Genomic DNA, 16516 nt, shown 5'->3' with positions numbered 1-16516 from the left:
CAGTTGACTATATTAGAACACGGGATTAAAGGGCTGAAGAGGATTCAAAGCAAGCACCTTACCTTCCTGCATAGATTGGTGCTTCAAGAAAATACCTTTGCGTGAGCTTTATTCAGTTGAGATGCCTTCAGAAACTGGGGCCTAAAGGAGATTATGCAAAGTATGGTTTACTGAAAATAAAGTGAGGGACTAAGAGAAAGGTTTGCAGGAAAGGTGCTCGCTCCTGTCTTTCACTGAGTGCTGGGGGCTTTCTCATCCTTCTGGTAGTGTGGGTAAAACCTTCAATTCTGCACGCACCTGCCCTTACTGGGGAAATAATTAATGTTGATGTACTGGTTGTAATTACAGCAAGTGAGACATGTTCTCTATAGTTAGCAAGGGGAAAGACCAGTGAAATTGCTAAGTCAGGAGAAGCCCCTCAGTGCTAGTGGGAAATTTAATATGCTTTGTTAAATTAATAGCCTTCTGCATAACAATTAATTTACAGTTTAAAGGGCAGAGAAGGTGGATGTAAAAATCATTAAGCATTCATTTCAATGACCCACTCAATAGTCTTAGTCAGAAGAAATCTCTAGCATAATGTTTACAGAGTGAATTGCAAGTGTTTTAAGACAAAAACTGACGAGGATTGTGTATTTAATACTTACTGCAATACCCATTTCTAAGCTGTAAGGTTGCAGTGATCCCTTTCCCAAACACAACATGGTTTTAGTGATGGGCTGGTGTTTGCTCACAGGAGATGTTTATCCAAACTGGAGGTGATTCTGAAGATGACATTTTCCTACTTGTCAAATAAAAATATTTTGCCCTTTGTGACCCCACCTTCAAATTTCTTAGTCCCAAATTAAATAGGGCTCCCCAAAACAAATTATCTGAGATGGTTTTTTCTCAGTGTGGGCTTTCAGTGCCTGGTTTTGCCTGTAGTTGCTCTGTTTGTGGTCTTTGTACATAATGCTTACTGTAGAGACAGATTAGTTGTGAGACGATTATGCGTGTAAATGCTGGTGTGCCTAAAGCTGCAAATGTTCTGGAGTATACAAAGGAAACATTAATCAAGACATCTTACAGAGAATTAAGGGAGGAAATAGTTTTTTCTCCTGATCACAACATAATTTTCACTGCCCGGTGCAGGAAAAGGCAGGCAGAGAAGCAGGAGGCGATAGAAAGAGGTTGTTCTTCTGTTCTCGGAGGGAGCAAGAGTAGATTGTTAGAGGTTGGCTGTGGTAGGCATCTTCCACAAGAACAGCACGAGAGAGGCAGCTTTAAGGACTCTGCAGGGCATGTGAGCTTCGAGTTAGGTTGTAGGGGTGAGCTAGCCACACTCCTGAGCTTCCTGAAGAAGCGAAGTCCTTCCTCTTGCATATAATCTTAAAGTTGTCGGTAGCTTTAGCTTTCTGTAACTTGGTTCCTTTGTTGCAGATGGGTGTCTTCAGCAACCTGTGTTATTTTATTTTCCACCCTGGACTGACTGTCAAGCTGAGTAATATGGCAAGCAGCAGAGGGTGTGGTAGTCCTTAAAATCAGAGCACTCCTGCAGTACCGGCATTTCAGTGTATTCACCTGGAGCACATGAGGGATTGAAAGAGCAGGGGGAGCTCCATCAAGCTGCTGGGGCTGGTTTGGCATCCAGCAGAACAACACATGGTCTCGGAGGAACATGCCGGGGAGCACCATTGGAGAGGAAAGGTCCCCTTGACAGCAACACAGAGAAATAGCTGACCCAAATAATTCTGGGGAATAGCTGACACTTATGGTGAAGCTTCAGTGCTTCAGCTAACAGCATGACAGCCCAAAACATTCAGTGTCAGCTGTAATAAGTGTGTTTTGCCAAATCCCTAAGCAAAAACCATGGATTGGGTAGAGAAAAAAATTGCCCGTACAGTCTCTTTTCACTGTATCAGGTTGTATTTAACTGTTGGAAGGGGGCCGGCTGTCCAATTACCTATCTTATAAATAAGTGTTTCAGGAATAGCTTCCAGAAACAGATTTCACAGGCTTTCTGAACTGATTGTAGTTCGTCAGCTGCTGTAAATCACCAGTGCACCACTGAACGAATAACTTACACTTGTTGAGGGTCTGTGCTGCTGCTTTTCCTTGTGAATACTTAGGACTGTAATTGCTAGAAATGTATCTGCTAACAATTTGCCTTCTCTTTTCATTCATGAAATTTTTACCTCCTCAGGGTTAATCGAATCAGGAAATGTCAGTACCTTTAGCTTTAATTTTCCTTATTGATGCAGATTCTGGAGTGAATGACTGCTGTGAATATAAAATATGGTTTAATTTGATTTCTGGGAAATACTTAGTGACCAGAAAAAGAAAACGTTGTTTGAAACAAGCCTTGAATAAATTAAGAGTGCCTCCCCCCTCCCCCCCCTCAAGCTAGCACAGCCATCTTGACTATATGAAACCCCTAATTAACTATTTATAGAGATGTGCATATTTCCAATCTATTTTAAAATGCTGGAAATGAGAGTAAGCAAACCAACCTAACCACCAGTTTGCAGAGAGTAGGGGCAGCATAATGTCAGCACAGTGTTTAGCTGTGTAGCAATTATATATCAGGAACTTAGAAAATCTGAAGATGGATCCAGGAAAATTCCATCCCCAAAAGCCTCGGGCCTGATTCTGAAAGCTGCCACTATCTTCCCAGAAAGCACAAAAGGCTCAAAATGCAGAGCAGCTTGCGAAAGGCATCTCTGCACCAACACTGATCATCTGTAAATGTATTAGTCACTGCCTTCACCCAAAACGGGTCTGGTGCCAGAAGAGGAGAGCACTGGCAGTTCCCATTTGCTTTAAAGACAGCCACAAGGCTTGCTGATAAAATAACTTTTATTCTTGTCCCATTGCTCTTTCGTTGGCTGTTCCTGGAGCCACCTGGGAGTGAATGTCCCCTTAGGCAATTGCACCCTGTTAAATTCACGGCTTTCATTTTCCTGTGTTTCATGGGGGTTTGACACAGACTTTTCATCTGCTATATTTTTCATTTTTAAAAAAGATAAAGTGGTCTCAAAGACAGGGATAGCAAAAAGTTTATTTCTTGCTGCTGAATTATTTATTCCCATTTAAGCTCCAGCGAACAGCCCGCATTTAATAGCCCATTACTGCTTAGAGACCTGTCAACATAAAAGGGGCAATCCTGAAAAATACCGTGTTTAGTGGCTCTGTCAATACTCTCTGTATTACTTTTCCTTCATTTTTATGATCAAGAGCACAGAACAGAAGGCCAGAAATGACCTGAGCTGCAAACTTCAGGGTGCTTTAATCTACCAAGAGCTAACACCCAGATAAATTCATGCAAGAGCTGAAGTGCAGATTTTTCACAATGAGGTTAGTTTCCTAAGAGAGCTTATGGATTCTGCATCAGTTGATGTCTTCAAATCAAGACATAGTGTCTTTCTTAGGCAATTCTCCATCTCATCTGCCAGATTTGGAGGAAACGCAGGAGCAGTGGGTGAAATTTGTTGCCTTGCGTTATGGAAGTAGTTTGGTAACATAATGACAATTTTTGGCCTTCTGCAGTTCTGGCCCAGTTTTGAGTTTTACCTTCTCTCTATTCCCTGACCCCCTGAAGAACTGGTTTCTGTGAAGCATCTGCCATATCCTGAAGCAACCTCCACAATACTGATTTAGAAGTAGGTTTGGGTTTTGGAACAACAATGTTGTCCTCAAATCAGCCATGCAAGATTTGAGACTCAAAAGCACTCCTGTCTAGAGGTGTATTTTCTATGTTTGCTTATTTCTTACCAGATACTTCATCACCAGTGAATTTTTACATGTTTTCTAGATAATCACGCATTAATAGTGTAAAAGTAGATTTAGTACAAGGCTATATGCTTGGAACGCTTTACACCCTCCTGTCTTGCACAGGTGATTCTGGGCAGAGGCTGGATTATTTAAGTGTCTAGAGAACGCTGTTGTGAAAAACACTGAACACACCTCCCACCATCCTTTTACATCCCTTTGGAAAACTGCCCCTTGCATCTACTGTTCAACATCCCCTACAGCTCTCATGAGCTTTATGTAATTTGAAGCCACCTTGGGCAGGCAGACCCTTATGGACAGATGCAACAAGTAGCTCTCTGAGCAAGTGACCTAAAGAAGCCTCATTTTCTTATGGATTTGTCGTTTATGTTGCATTCACTTATGCTTGGTAATAGATGTGTTCATATTCAGAGGACAATGATACAGTTTCCCTCCTTTCTTTAGCCATTGATTTTCATGTAACTTTTAAGAAGCTAATGTTTTCAAGTTTTATAACACCTGTCAGATTTCCTTGATTTTTGCCAATGGTAAAAAACGTATTGGGAGGGCGGGAGGGTAAAACAGGATAGATACAGATGCAGACACACACAGAGATGTCCTTCAGAAACCAAGCCAAATATTTCAGGTGTATTTTACAATTTTAATAGTGTGAACTACATTTTCTCTCACCAAGGAAAAAAGTGTCTGATGTATAAAAAAAACCCAAAATACAAAAAAAAGTCCTTTTTCTGTGATTTTGTGCTGCACTTTGCACTGCATAATGAGGTAAAATCACATAGGCTGAGTCTGTCCGTCTCAGCCTTTCTCTGAAAAAATGTCATGGTAATCTTAAAATGGTGCAATCTCAGGGAATGAACTGCAGGCCAACAATTCTTGTCTTTTACCCAAAATAAAGGAAAAACAAGTTGAAGTGCGTGCACACAATATAGCGCACTGAACAAGAGGCTCTGCTGCTGTCTGCTTCTAGTTGGAGTAAAGCCTGTGAAAATGTGGACAGCATAAGAGCCTGGATGAGAGTCAAATGTAGGAAGGATCTGCGCCCGTGGGCTGGAGCAATACAATGTTAGATGTATGAAAATGTTAGATGTTTGAAAACCAGACCGGGATGTTGGTGACAGGGCATTTTGCATAGTTGTGTGTGTGTGTCAGACAGACACATCGCCACTGCTGCTTCTTGGGGAGCTTTGGTCGCAGGAGGTCTTCTGACAAAAAAGGACCCAGTTAAGAGGAACTTACTGAAATTGATCTTTGTGGTCAAAAAGCGATGAGCTGCTGACACAAGTTTGTATTAAGATATGTAAGAGAAGAGCCAAAGCAAATTATGGACTTGAGAGAAGTCTGTTCCTTTGTTATTGCCTAGTGGCTTTTCCCAGTTGAACCAGGTATCCAGATTTCTTGCTGTCAAACCCGTGGCTTAAATAAGTGTGGGAATGAGAGAGCATCAGCACCATAATTCTGTCAATTATCCCATGATTGAATAGTGTGAAATAAGGGGAGGGAAACATTAGAGCATCAGTCTCTCTGCTTCGTAAATATAGCAGCACTTGAAAGAAATTGTGTTCTGGGATGTCTGACCTGGTATACAGCCTGCTCTTGCTCTGGTGTCTGGAGGGGTTTTGCCACCAATATCAGTGTGAGCTGGCTGGCAGTTCTCCACTGTTGTGACTCGTGGTACTGCTGAGACAAAATGATGCCAAATGCAGCCTTCTTGTTACCCCGTCAAGAAGAGTCTCTACCATGAGAGCAGGGCATAGGAGCTGGATGGACGGATGTTTTGTCTTTGGAACTTGTTCCCCAGCCTGCTTTCCTCTGGATGGACCTGGGATTTCTGAATGCCTTCCTGCACCGTCTGCTTGGCCTCACTGGATCGCTACTTTTCGGGGAGAGTACCTCACAGATCTGCTTTTCCTCTGAGCCGCTTACGAGCAGTTCCAGAGGCGGAGAGTTGAGATGGCCTTTCTGGGAACAAGGGCAGAAAATAGCTCAGTGTTAGCATTCCAAGCCCAGCTATTTAGACCTGGATTATTTTTAAGTATTTTGCTTTCAGACACGTAACTAGCTGCATTTTGTCCTCTCTCTCTTTTCTTTTTTTTTTAAAGTTAGCTTTAATTTTGCATCTTCTCCCCATCCAGCTGTGTGCAACTGAGAGTATCTATGCAAAAAAAAAGGGTTATATGTATTGCCAAATGTTAGGTAGCCAAGTTACCTGCTGCTTCAGAGATGCTGTTGGCTGCAATGGGAACCTGGGGACTTTTTGAGCCTGGACGTATGTTTGCAGGGTGGTTTTGCTGAGCAGTTGAACTGACAGGAGACAGGGCAGTGGCGAGTGGAAAGCGCTGCAGCCACTTCATTTCACCTGGCTTGTCATCACACATCATCGGCCTGAAACACAACCCCGTGTGAGGTGCTGTGTGAGGGGTCAGTCCCTGGCAGCCCCGTCCAGCGCGTGGTGTCCTGGCGTTCAAATGCAAAGCCTTTCATCGAGAGTTGTGTGAAGTGGTTATGGTGAAATGCTGCTGCTGAATCTGTAGTGCCTTACAGACACTTCACAGAGGGTGTGACATGATAACATGTAGGACTTTTAGGGAATATTGTGTCCTCAGAGTATTGCACAGACCTGAATTCATCCTCTGTGGATGATGCGGGCCCAGCAGGGGACATGCATCCCCTTCAAATTGCAGTTGTGTGGCCTAGGGGAGTCCCATTTTCAGGCTAACCCCAGCTGCCATCCGTTAGCCCCTTTTTGGATGTTACAGACCCTCATATCTGATGGCTCACCCATCCCAGCATGGTGACCTGGGTTCAGAAAGACCTGCTGCTCAAAGTGGTAACCCGTGCTCATTGTTGGAGTCCAGACTGGTTTAATTCAAATTAAGCTCTTGGGCACTGAGGCCATCTCTTGCGGGAAAGAAGGAGCAGATTCTCTCGCCTTGTAAATCACCGTTAATTTATAAAGTTGATGCTGCCTGCTGTGCAAATAAATTTAAAAAAATGCAAAACCTGAAACATTGGAATTGCCTTCTACGGGGATTAGGGGGGGGAGTAGAGGGACAGAACTCAGATAAAACCCAGGAGGGGAGTTTCTCACAATGGGACACGTTTGTGGCATCCCCCTGTGTGGTGTCTCAGCTATGAAGGCTGAACTCCAAGAGGCCACTGAGGGTTCTCCATTAAATTGGGGCATTTGGGCCAGCGCAAGCACTGGGGTAGCAGTGGGAGCGGGAAGGGCAAGGCAGGATGTTCTAGCTCTTAATCAGCTCATTTCCCACCTAGTGCCACACAGGTGACCTTATATACATGCTGGTCCTGCCCTCCCGAACTGCACTGTGACTCTGGGCAACTTTTTCCCCTTTGCTTTCCCAGTAGCCTAAAAGAGATGGGAAAGCTTGGAGGCTCTTTTCAGGAAACGTGTACCATCCTAAAGGGGTTTTCTTACCACAGTAACTGTCCCCTGGAGAAGCAGCGGACCTCGTGCTCTGTGATGCCCACTCAAAGGCTGGGTTAATGCTTCCTACTGCTAGCAAGAACCCTGCCTCTGGCTGCACATGGAGAGAGAACAAAGCTTGTAACTCAGGAAAGAGACAGTCATAATGTCTGTTTGTAATGGGTAAGAAAGAACTGCTTGTTGGATGAGTATGAAAGAAACCCTTAATTCTAGCCAGGATAGTCTAATGTGTTAGCCAAGTGGTGGTAAAGAGCACAGTACCACCAGGCTCTTGTACGGGGATGCAGGGAGGCTTCTGGGGAGACAAATGCTATCCTTTACCCTCACAGAGCAGCAAGGTTTATCTTATTGATCAAACTGCAAAGCTGATCTAAATGCCATTTTAAAGAAAACTGAAATTATTTGTATGTGCTGTAATTGGAAATAAGGGCAGGAGTGACAGTGGCATTATCTCCGCTGTCTGCTCTCTGCAGCCAGTGCAGCTGGTCTCCTTCCGTACAGCTCAGATTAAATGTTAATTTTTGCAGAGATGGTGTAACTCTGCTGACACCAATGGAGTTACATTTATGAAAAAAAACATTAAAAAAAAAAAGTGAATTTTAGCTGCTGTGCAGTGGATAGACCCAGTAAGTAGCTATTGTCCTAGATAGATCTTTGTAGGTAGGAGGGTGTTATACCGCCTGGATTCACCAAGAGCACTGTCCTGCTTCCCTGCAGTTTGCAAATACTGAGAGTCAGCAAATCAGTAATTGTAGCTTCAAACTAATATAACTTTCTTTTTCTGCATAGCCTTCTAGCGTTCTATAAAAAGATCTGGCACACTACATAGGATTAGGTGTCTTTGAAGCAGCAAAGTCATCTGGGTGTGAAACTTTGATTTCCTGTGTCACGAAATGAACTGTTATTTCTATCTTTCTTTTTCAGAAAACCCCCACAGCTCATGCCATGAAGGAGGAGAACTTTCTTCGTCGCAGGTTCTCCCTTTGTCCGGCCTCGTCCACCCCTCAGAAGGTTGATCCTCGCAAGCTGACACGCAATCTGTTCTTTGGGGCCGACAATGACATCTACCCACTCAGCCCAGGTTGGTTTCTGATGCGTCAGTGCAGAAAGTAGCATGGCTCAGGTGCTTGACTGCAAGTAGGTATTTTAGCAGGCTGCCAGGAAACAAACAGAAACAAGTTAACGTGAAAGAGAGAGAGAAGCTATTGCAGCACAGGTATTACTGGATTCCAGACAGTGCTGCTTTCATGATACTATTGTCTTTCATTGCCGTGGTGTTGAGTGAGAACAGAGGGCACCAGAGTTGGGGTTTGTAACCTTTTGAACACTGCATAGCCTCACATTTCAAAAGTGACTACTATTTTCAGGTGCTTCCACTTTGAGGCGCTTTATGTGTTTCACCCTAAGTGTTGGACTTGTTTAAGATTTACTGGTCCCATTTGCAGACGTTTAATGGCAGGTTTCCCTGTTCGGATTTAGAGCCCAGGATAAATATCACAAGAGCAGACTTTCTGTGGTTAATGTTCTGTAAATATCTACAAGCACTACAAGTACTAGGAATCTTGACAGGTTGCCGTGAGTGGCAGATTGGCTTTAAGCGTTCTCTTACGTCTTTTTTGCTTTGAATTTCCTAGCACCCTTTTTGAAGGAAATAGAGCTCATTTTATTGTTTCAGAATTTGTTGCTCACAGTAAACATTCAAGTCTTTCCTTGATTGCAGTCTGCAAACAATACTTCCGTTCCAGTCTGTAAACAAGTGCTGCAGGGAACAGTCACAAGTTTGTAGAGCTGTCATTTGCAGCTGCCATGTCAGTGCTAAATAATCAAACCCCACAGCACCTTCGTGAGCTCTCAAAACACTGATATCTAGAGAAAGAACACAGCGTCTGTCAAAAGGTTTCAGTGTTCATATATATGTAACACCTGGCAGACTCTCTGGGCTTTGCAGGTGTAGCAAAACCAGGTCTGGGTTTCCTGAGCTAATTGTCTTTAAGTGCAAAGGTTTCAAGGGCCTCTGATTTCGCAGGTATTTCTATTTGTGGGTGTCTGCTTCAAGGCAACGGGGACCATATTTTCAGCAGTGCTGACTAACTCTGGCTGTCACTGAAGTTGCGCGAAGCTTCAACAACCTTTTTCTAGTCAAATTGAAAACAACTTGAATTGGGGCACCTAAAATCTCATACATTTTAGACCTGTAGGGACTTCTGAACAGCTATCTGCCCATAAGTACAGTCCGTACAAATGTGTGGTAAGTAAATAGCTGTTTCACTTCTGCTATCCTTGGGAGCTGAAAGGCTGATTTTTCAGGCTCTAGTCACTTCCCCTTCTTTCGGGGAGATGGAGAGCCATAGCTCAAGATTTGCCCATTCTTCAGTTCTTACCAACATTTTTAGTGTTAAAAAAGTTACTGACTTCCTCATAGAGGTATTTCAGTGCTGTAATCCTTCAGAAACCAAGGAAAGTTGAGGGTTTCACTGTGGAGGAGGTAGCTGGAAGAGTTTTTCGCTTCCTCACATTCTCCCATCACCTTGTCTCTCTTCCATCCCTGCTGTCAGTTGGACCAAACAGCCTTTGCTGGGCTCAGCAGAACAAGTGCCTCGAGCCACGCTGGAGCTTTTGTTCTGCTGTGCAGTTCTCCCAAGTAACCTCCAGCACTGGCATCAGCAACAGCGGTCGCCCTCTGTAATGCAAAGAGAGAGCATAGGCCAGAGAGTTTGTAAAGGAGAGAATATCCCTTTTAAACAAACAGATGTTACTGCTTCAGTCAGGGGATTTCTTGCAGAGAGTCTGGGTTTCTGTCTATCCTTACTTTTTTTTACTCCTTTCATATCATAGAATCATAGAATGTGTTGGGTTGGAAGGGACCTTTAAAGGTCATCTAGTCCAGCCCCCCTGCAGTAAGCAGGGACATCTTCAACTAGATCAGGTTGCTCAGAGCCTCATCAAGCCTGGCCTTGAATGTCTCCAGGGATGGGGCCTCCACCACCTCTCTGGGCAACCTGTTCCAGTGTTTCACCACCCTCATTGTAAAGAACTTCTTCCTAATATCTAATCTAAACCTGCCCTGCTCTAGTTTAAAACCATTCCCCCTTGTCCTATCGCTACATGCCCTTGCAAACAGACCCTCCCCAGCTTTCTTATAGGCCCCCTTCAGGTACTGGAAGGCCACTATAAGGTCTCCCCAGAGCCTTCTCTTCTCCAGGCTGAACAACCCCGACTCTCTCAGTCTGGTCCCCACAGAGCTGCTTTGTCTCTTTGTTTTCCTCATGTTTTCCCTAACAAGTAACTGTCATTCTTCACGTTCAGTTGCCATTTCCCGTGGCAGGCTCTCCTTTCACTCCTTGGCTGCTGCTTCTGCCTCATTTTCCTCTGAGCCTTGTGCGCTTACCCCCACCTTCTTCCCTCCCTCTGAAGGATGCTGCTATCACCATAGATAAGCTATAGGTCTACATCTATAAGCTGCAACCAATATTTCTCTGTCACCCATTTTTCTCTGTTGTTTTACATTAACTTTCCATTCTTGAGGCTTTTCCAGTGTTCTGTGTTTTGCTGCCTGACCCCAGCAGGTGGTTCTTATGAGGGCACTGGGCTGATCGTGTTGGGTGGGTGCTGTGGGCAGCGCAGGCAGCAAAGCCCAGTGGTTTCCTGCCAGAAATTTGGTGGGTTGTGAGGTGGCTGGAGCTGATGGTCTCACAGCACCAACACCTAGGATTAGCTCTCCAACAATGAAGGTGTGCAAGTAAATAGTTCAGTGAGAAGGGAGTGACAGACTTTACACCTCAGGCAAGATACACTATGGAGATTCAGTTCTGCAAGAGGATTTTTTTTAAAAGAAACATATGGGAAATGCAGAGGGCACTATCTGAAATAACACTTTGAACTTTTTGCCTCTTGCTTGCATACAAAAATACTAATGATTATGGTAACTAAAAGACATTTGAGGAAGACATTTCCTCTTTATAGAAAGTTCACAAACCAGAAAGACATGAATTCATGTTCCTTACCCATGTCTTTCTTTCATGTAGCAATAAGGGGAGAGAATCTCTCTTTTCTCTTTCAGAGGGTGGGAAGTTTATTGGGAGAGTAGCTAAAAGAACTTCTAGAGAATCTCTCTTTTTGACTAGGCTGTGAGATCGCACAGTGGCTTTAAATAAAAATTTAGATTAGCCTATCTGCATCCTCAGAGGTGCACTTTCATGAATATGCGAATTTCACTGTGATAGATACATGGAACTAAATTTAAGTCGGGTGTACACATCGAGCTGTGTGGCTGATATTTACAGCAGTAACGGATTTTATTCGCAATAGTTTGCCACACATCAGAGCCTGTATTTCCTCTTGTAGTTACTCAGATGCTTTATCAGAAAGCCTATAAAATAATAGTTCATGCTGGGTGGAGCTAATCATTAATTCCTCAATAACCCAGTTATTTTTCTTCATGTTGCCATTGATCAGTCATGCTTGCTGTATCATTCTTTACAAAGGGGAAAGGCAAATGCACCTCTAGGATTGATGCCTGGCAGAAAACCAAAGAAAAAGAATAGCTACTCTTCTGGAAGGGATGAAAATACTTGGTTTTCCTATGCATGACAGTAATGGGATAAAAGAAGGTATCAGTAATTCAGCTCTGTAACTGCAAAGGTGGAGTGTTTCTTGATGTGGTGACGGCTGGTTCCCTAAGCACCATTGATTCCCTTTCTGAAATATTTTTCGCTATTTGGTGCAAAACTTTTGGGCTACTTTGTGGAGGACCTTTCTTTGCATGCCCTGCTAGTAGCCGGCACTTTTAAGTCAGGAGAGATGCAACTCTATTTTGGTTGTGGGCATTACGTTTTCTTGATCATGGAGATAAGAACTTCAGCTTCTATAGGCAGTTAATATTAAGCTCCTTTTATGTTTTTTATGTGGTTTTCTATTTATTTTCTCAAGGCAGTTATGTCTGTTTTGCTCTGGGTGAGACTCTCGCTTTTGGGGTTTCTGTGCACTTAGCTTTGTGTGCGGGTGTTTAAGAAACTTGCACATGGTTTCAATGAAGTTTGCTTTCCAGACAAGGGCTGGCGCTCACCCTCCGCATGGCTGCAAGCAAGACTATGTGAGACAGACAGCAAAGATAGCTCTACTCCAAAAAAACAGCATTTCCCTCACAAGTGCTAATAGGCTTAGCATGTTTGGCGTAAGAAACCAGTATATGCTGCTTCATAAACATATCTTATGAATTCTTGTAAATGATACGGTGAGAGTGAACAGTTGCGTGCTCCCATTTTTCATAATACCCTGTAAGCAGGATGGTCCAGAACCTTAGGAGCACTGAAAATCTCGTTGTTCAAGTGCAAACCCTTTTGACTGTATTACTGAGAGAAGGCAGGAATCTCTCACATCCAGGCTTTTTGTATGGATACCAGCTTGGACTTAAGCTTTCTTTAAGAAATGGGACATAATAAAGAATGGATGTGGATTCTGTTATGCTAATAGACGCCGTTCCCTCAGAACAGGCAGCAGCTGATTCCCATTAACTTCACTTGAACTTTTAGGCCATATATTACTTTCCCATACATGCACAGAAAAAAACTCTTCATGGGAAACAAGTGCAACAGCTACATGGTTTTGTGAGCTTGTTGCAACCTCCTCTGTCTCTGTCGGGGAGAGTGGGGGCTACAGAGAGGGAAGCGCCATCAGAGAAAGAAAAAGTACGAAGATACAGGTCCTAATCCATGCACAGCAGCGCATATGGCCACCCCACTTGTTATGGTAGCACAAGGCGACTGGCAAATATCTGGCCAGTTCAGATTTTCTCTTGCCTGTGAACATTAGGTTTCTGAGAATGTTATCTAGGGCTCAGTGTTTCAAGGGGAGGAGCGACAGTTAAGAAACTAGGTTAAGATATAGGCTCCCTGTTGTTGCACCGCCTTCCTATGTGACCGCGTAGGTCCTTCCTCTGCTTCTGTTCCCCACGTGAGCAATGCACATGCTGTCCCTCTTCTCCCAGGCTTGGAAGAGTTTGCTTTCTGCGTCAGCGCAACTGCATGCATGTGGCACAGCGCAGGACTGTGCCACAGGGTGAGAAACACCTCTGAAACCCCCATCCACCCTTAGACACCATGTGGAAAGTTGAACACCTTCTAGAAACAGTTGTCCCACAAAGCCTTTTCTTAAATTTAAGAGTCGAATACACCAAACTGCCTGTTAATGCCCATAAAAAGGGCACAGTTCTTGTCCTGTCTCTTTACCAGTGAAACCCTGTAGTACAGTTGCAGTTCTGGTTATAATGGGACATGCTTGTTCTCTCACAAGTCCCGTGATGGAAGTGCAGAAGATGGCCATGAGGATATTTATTCTTCAGTAAGTTTCTGTGGCTGACTTGTCTTGGCTTCTTAAACGGCTGCTCTGAAAACTCCAGGAGACATTATGGCTTCTGACACATCCGTGACAACTTCTGCTGACTGCAGGAGAATCGGGATTTTCCCTTACTGGTTTTGGATTTGGTGGTGTTTCCAAGACTGGCCCACACAATGTTTAAAAATATTTTTAACAGTTCCCATGTTTGCAGTGTGCTACAAATGGATTATATTTCCCTGTCTTGGTGGTTCTTTACTGCGTCCAGTATTCTGAACCTCTTATTGCTAACAATTTTGGGAAGAAAACTACATTGCAATTGGATAACAATGACTGTCTTGGCACTAAAAAGCTAGTCTCATCAGATGCTATTTTTTGGCTTTTTTTAATAGAAGCTCCATGCCTTCTTTTACTGTAAGGACATGATTACAGTTGGCAAAAAGAACAGAATTTATCATGCCATTTTATCGCATGGACTAGGACTACACACACTCATACTAGTATATAATGGGTATAATGTACTGCAAATTTAGTATACTTGGGGAGTGGAAATATATCTCTACAATGATTGGAAAATGTCATAGTGTTCTTAAATACTGCTTGTTAATTGAAAATGTTTCTTATTTTAACAAATAACTTGGTCAGAAGACATTGACCTTCTGCAGGTTTCTTTAATTTTGTTTCACTAATTATGTCTAGATGCTGTTCTGTCTTCTGTAACGTTTTATGATCATGGTTATTATTTGTCAAACAAAGCATGCTGTCAAGTACATCTATGTATAGTTGCCAGATACTGACCAAGGAGGATAATGTATTGAATAGCTGCTTATTAACTGAATTCCGTTTATTATTTGCATTGATGAGGCATGGGGTATGTAAGAAAAGAACAAGCTGTGGTAACGTAATTAAAGACTGCATCATAGTGCAGACACAGAAGGGAGCTGATTAAGGATGCATAAGCAAACTTATTTCTGTTTTTCTTCCAGCTTTCATATGCTGGACTTTGCAACCATCATGTTAGTTTACCACAGTGTTTTGAGACCTAACTTTTAAGCAGTACTTGTTGCCTAGCCCAAGCATGTGGATGCAGGCTATTTCAAGCTCTGCAAGATCCCTCTCTGTGATCCTGGTGTGCTTGCTCCTGCTCATGACAGCTTCTCTTGCTTGCTGTCAGCAGTAGCCCTTCTAAAGCCATAAGTAGACGTGGTTTTGTGCAGAATTTCTCTGTTTCTGAATCACATTTATTTGTTGCAGGAAAAGATGTGGAAGGAAACAGCCCGTCAGCACTGAAGGATGAGATACCACAGACTCCAAACTCCATTAGTAAGGTACTGTGGGATAGGGATCCATCCCTAGTCTCGCTTTCATTTCTTCTCAAGCTGTTATTAATCATTCTTACTCTCTTTTTTTTAAAGTCACTGAGAAAGCCCCTCCCTCAGTTCCTGCAGGAACTGTGTGTGCATGTTTTGAAAGAAAGAAAATGGGTATTTTTGCATGGTTGGGATGACAGAGAAGCCCACACTTCCCTCTGACTTGATAGCACCTACCGCAGAAGAACCCTGTTTATTTGGGCCTCATTTGGCAGTGTAATTGTATGAATAATTATGGTTGAAAGGTTGATTTTGTCAGTAGAGGTGTCTCCTGCTGTTCCTGATCAGCAAGGCAATCATAAACCTTAATTGTCTTGGAAGAGAAAGCTGTAATATTTAGTGTAGTGCATAGCATCCAAAACTGCGAGTTGAGATCCTGGGAGACAGCTCTGGGAATTGGCGTAAGAGGAGAGGAACGCAAACTATCCAACATTTCCTGAACACAGGGTTTCCATCCAGCCTGTTTGGAGAGGTAAAACTGGAACTAAAGACTCTGGATCTGGGTGTTCAGAACCTGGCTCTACATTTAGAGTTACTGAGTGCCTGGGTTTCGTTTCCTGTTGAGATGGAATCAACCTTATAAATCAGATCTGTCTTTGAGATTCATGTACAGGCTTTTTTGGCTGCAGCTCCCTAACATCTTTCTGGAGGGTAAGTAGAAATAGAAGCAAGACCTGTTAATATTTTTTTAACTAAATTTATTCAACTGTGAAGCTATAAAATGTAAATGACACCAGCTGAAATGAAAATATAACATGAAAGAAGCAGCTTCAGACAAGTGATTTCCTATAATATATGAAAACAGGCTCTGCATCTTCAATACATTCGGCTGTGCTTGCCTGGATCTTGCAGGTTGTTCTGCCAGGATGCCCTGACAGAGGTCAGCACAGGGAGATGGTGATGAGAGGTGCTTTGGGAGTATGTGACAAGGGCTCGTGTACACGTCCACTGCTGTTGCTGGAACCTGGCAAGCTGCAAACCGACCTTGGTTTTGCTTTTTTGGGCAGCTTCCTCATGGAAATCCAGCCTCCCACTTATCCTGGCAATGGAGAAGCCCAAGAACCAGTTAACTGCATCCAGGGCTTTGTTTTAAAGCCAGATGTTTTGCACGCCTTACAAGGAGTGATGTTACATTCCCAATGACTTCGCAATGTAAAGAAGAAGGACTTCTTCTGGACAGGACAACTCAGAGCACTGAAATGCTGTCCAAAAGGGACTTTGATTTCTGAGTTACAGGATGAGCGCAAGAGTAGGAATGTATTTATGAGAGGTATCTGGGTAAGAGCATGGCTCAGCTGTGCTTTCCCAGCCTCAGGGCCTGCCTTGCTATTTAGTCACCTACAGGTGTGTTTTTGAAAGGAGAAGCACCCTTGGAGCATTTCGGTGCCCACCTAGATTTCTGCCATGCTTTGTGTGCACCTGGGGAGGCATTGGTGGGTCTCTCCTTGACAGTGTCAAGCACAGTTGTTAAGGAGAGATAAGAGAAAATGCACAGGGCAAAACAACTGCATCAGATTTGTGATTCAAAACAAATGGGGGCCTGAACCTGGACACGAGTTTTGCTTTCACCAACCCAGGACTTTGACTTTAGAATAGTCAA

At 43.4% G+C, this 16516-nt stretch overlaps 1 protein-coding gene across 5 annotated transcripts in view; it reads left to right on the top strand.

The window, feature by feature from the left end:
- The window catches only part of OSBPL5 (oxysterol binding protein like 5), a 183192-nt gene that overhangs the window by 109873 nt on the left and 56803 nt on the right, over positions 1–16516 (top strand). For all 5 annotated transcript variants that reach the window (XM_074585747.1, XM_074585743.1, XM_074585745.1 and 2 more), the window contains exons 2-3: positions 8138–8294; positions 14801–14874. In XM_074585747.1, the coding sequence (XP_074441848.1) occupies positions 8138–8294; positions 14801–14874 (231 nt within the window). The remainder of the gene's footprint in view (positions 1–8137; positions 8295–14800; positions 14875–16516) is intronic.

The sequence above is a fragment of the Larus michahellis genome, chromosome 4 (assembly GCF_964199755.1).
Source record: "Larus michahellis chromosome 4, bLarMic1.1, whole genome shotgun sequence".
Taxonomy (NCBI): domain Eukaryota; kingdom Metazoa; phylum Chordata; class Aves; order Charadriiformes; family Laridae; genus Larus; species Larus michahellis.
Note: the sequence above shows the minus strand (reverse complement) of the source record. Positions and strands in the feature narration are given on the sequence as shown.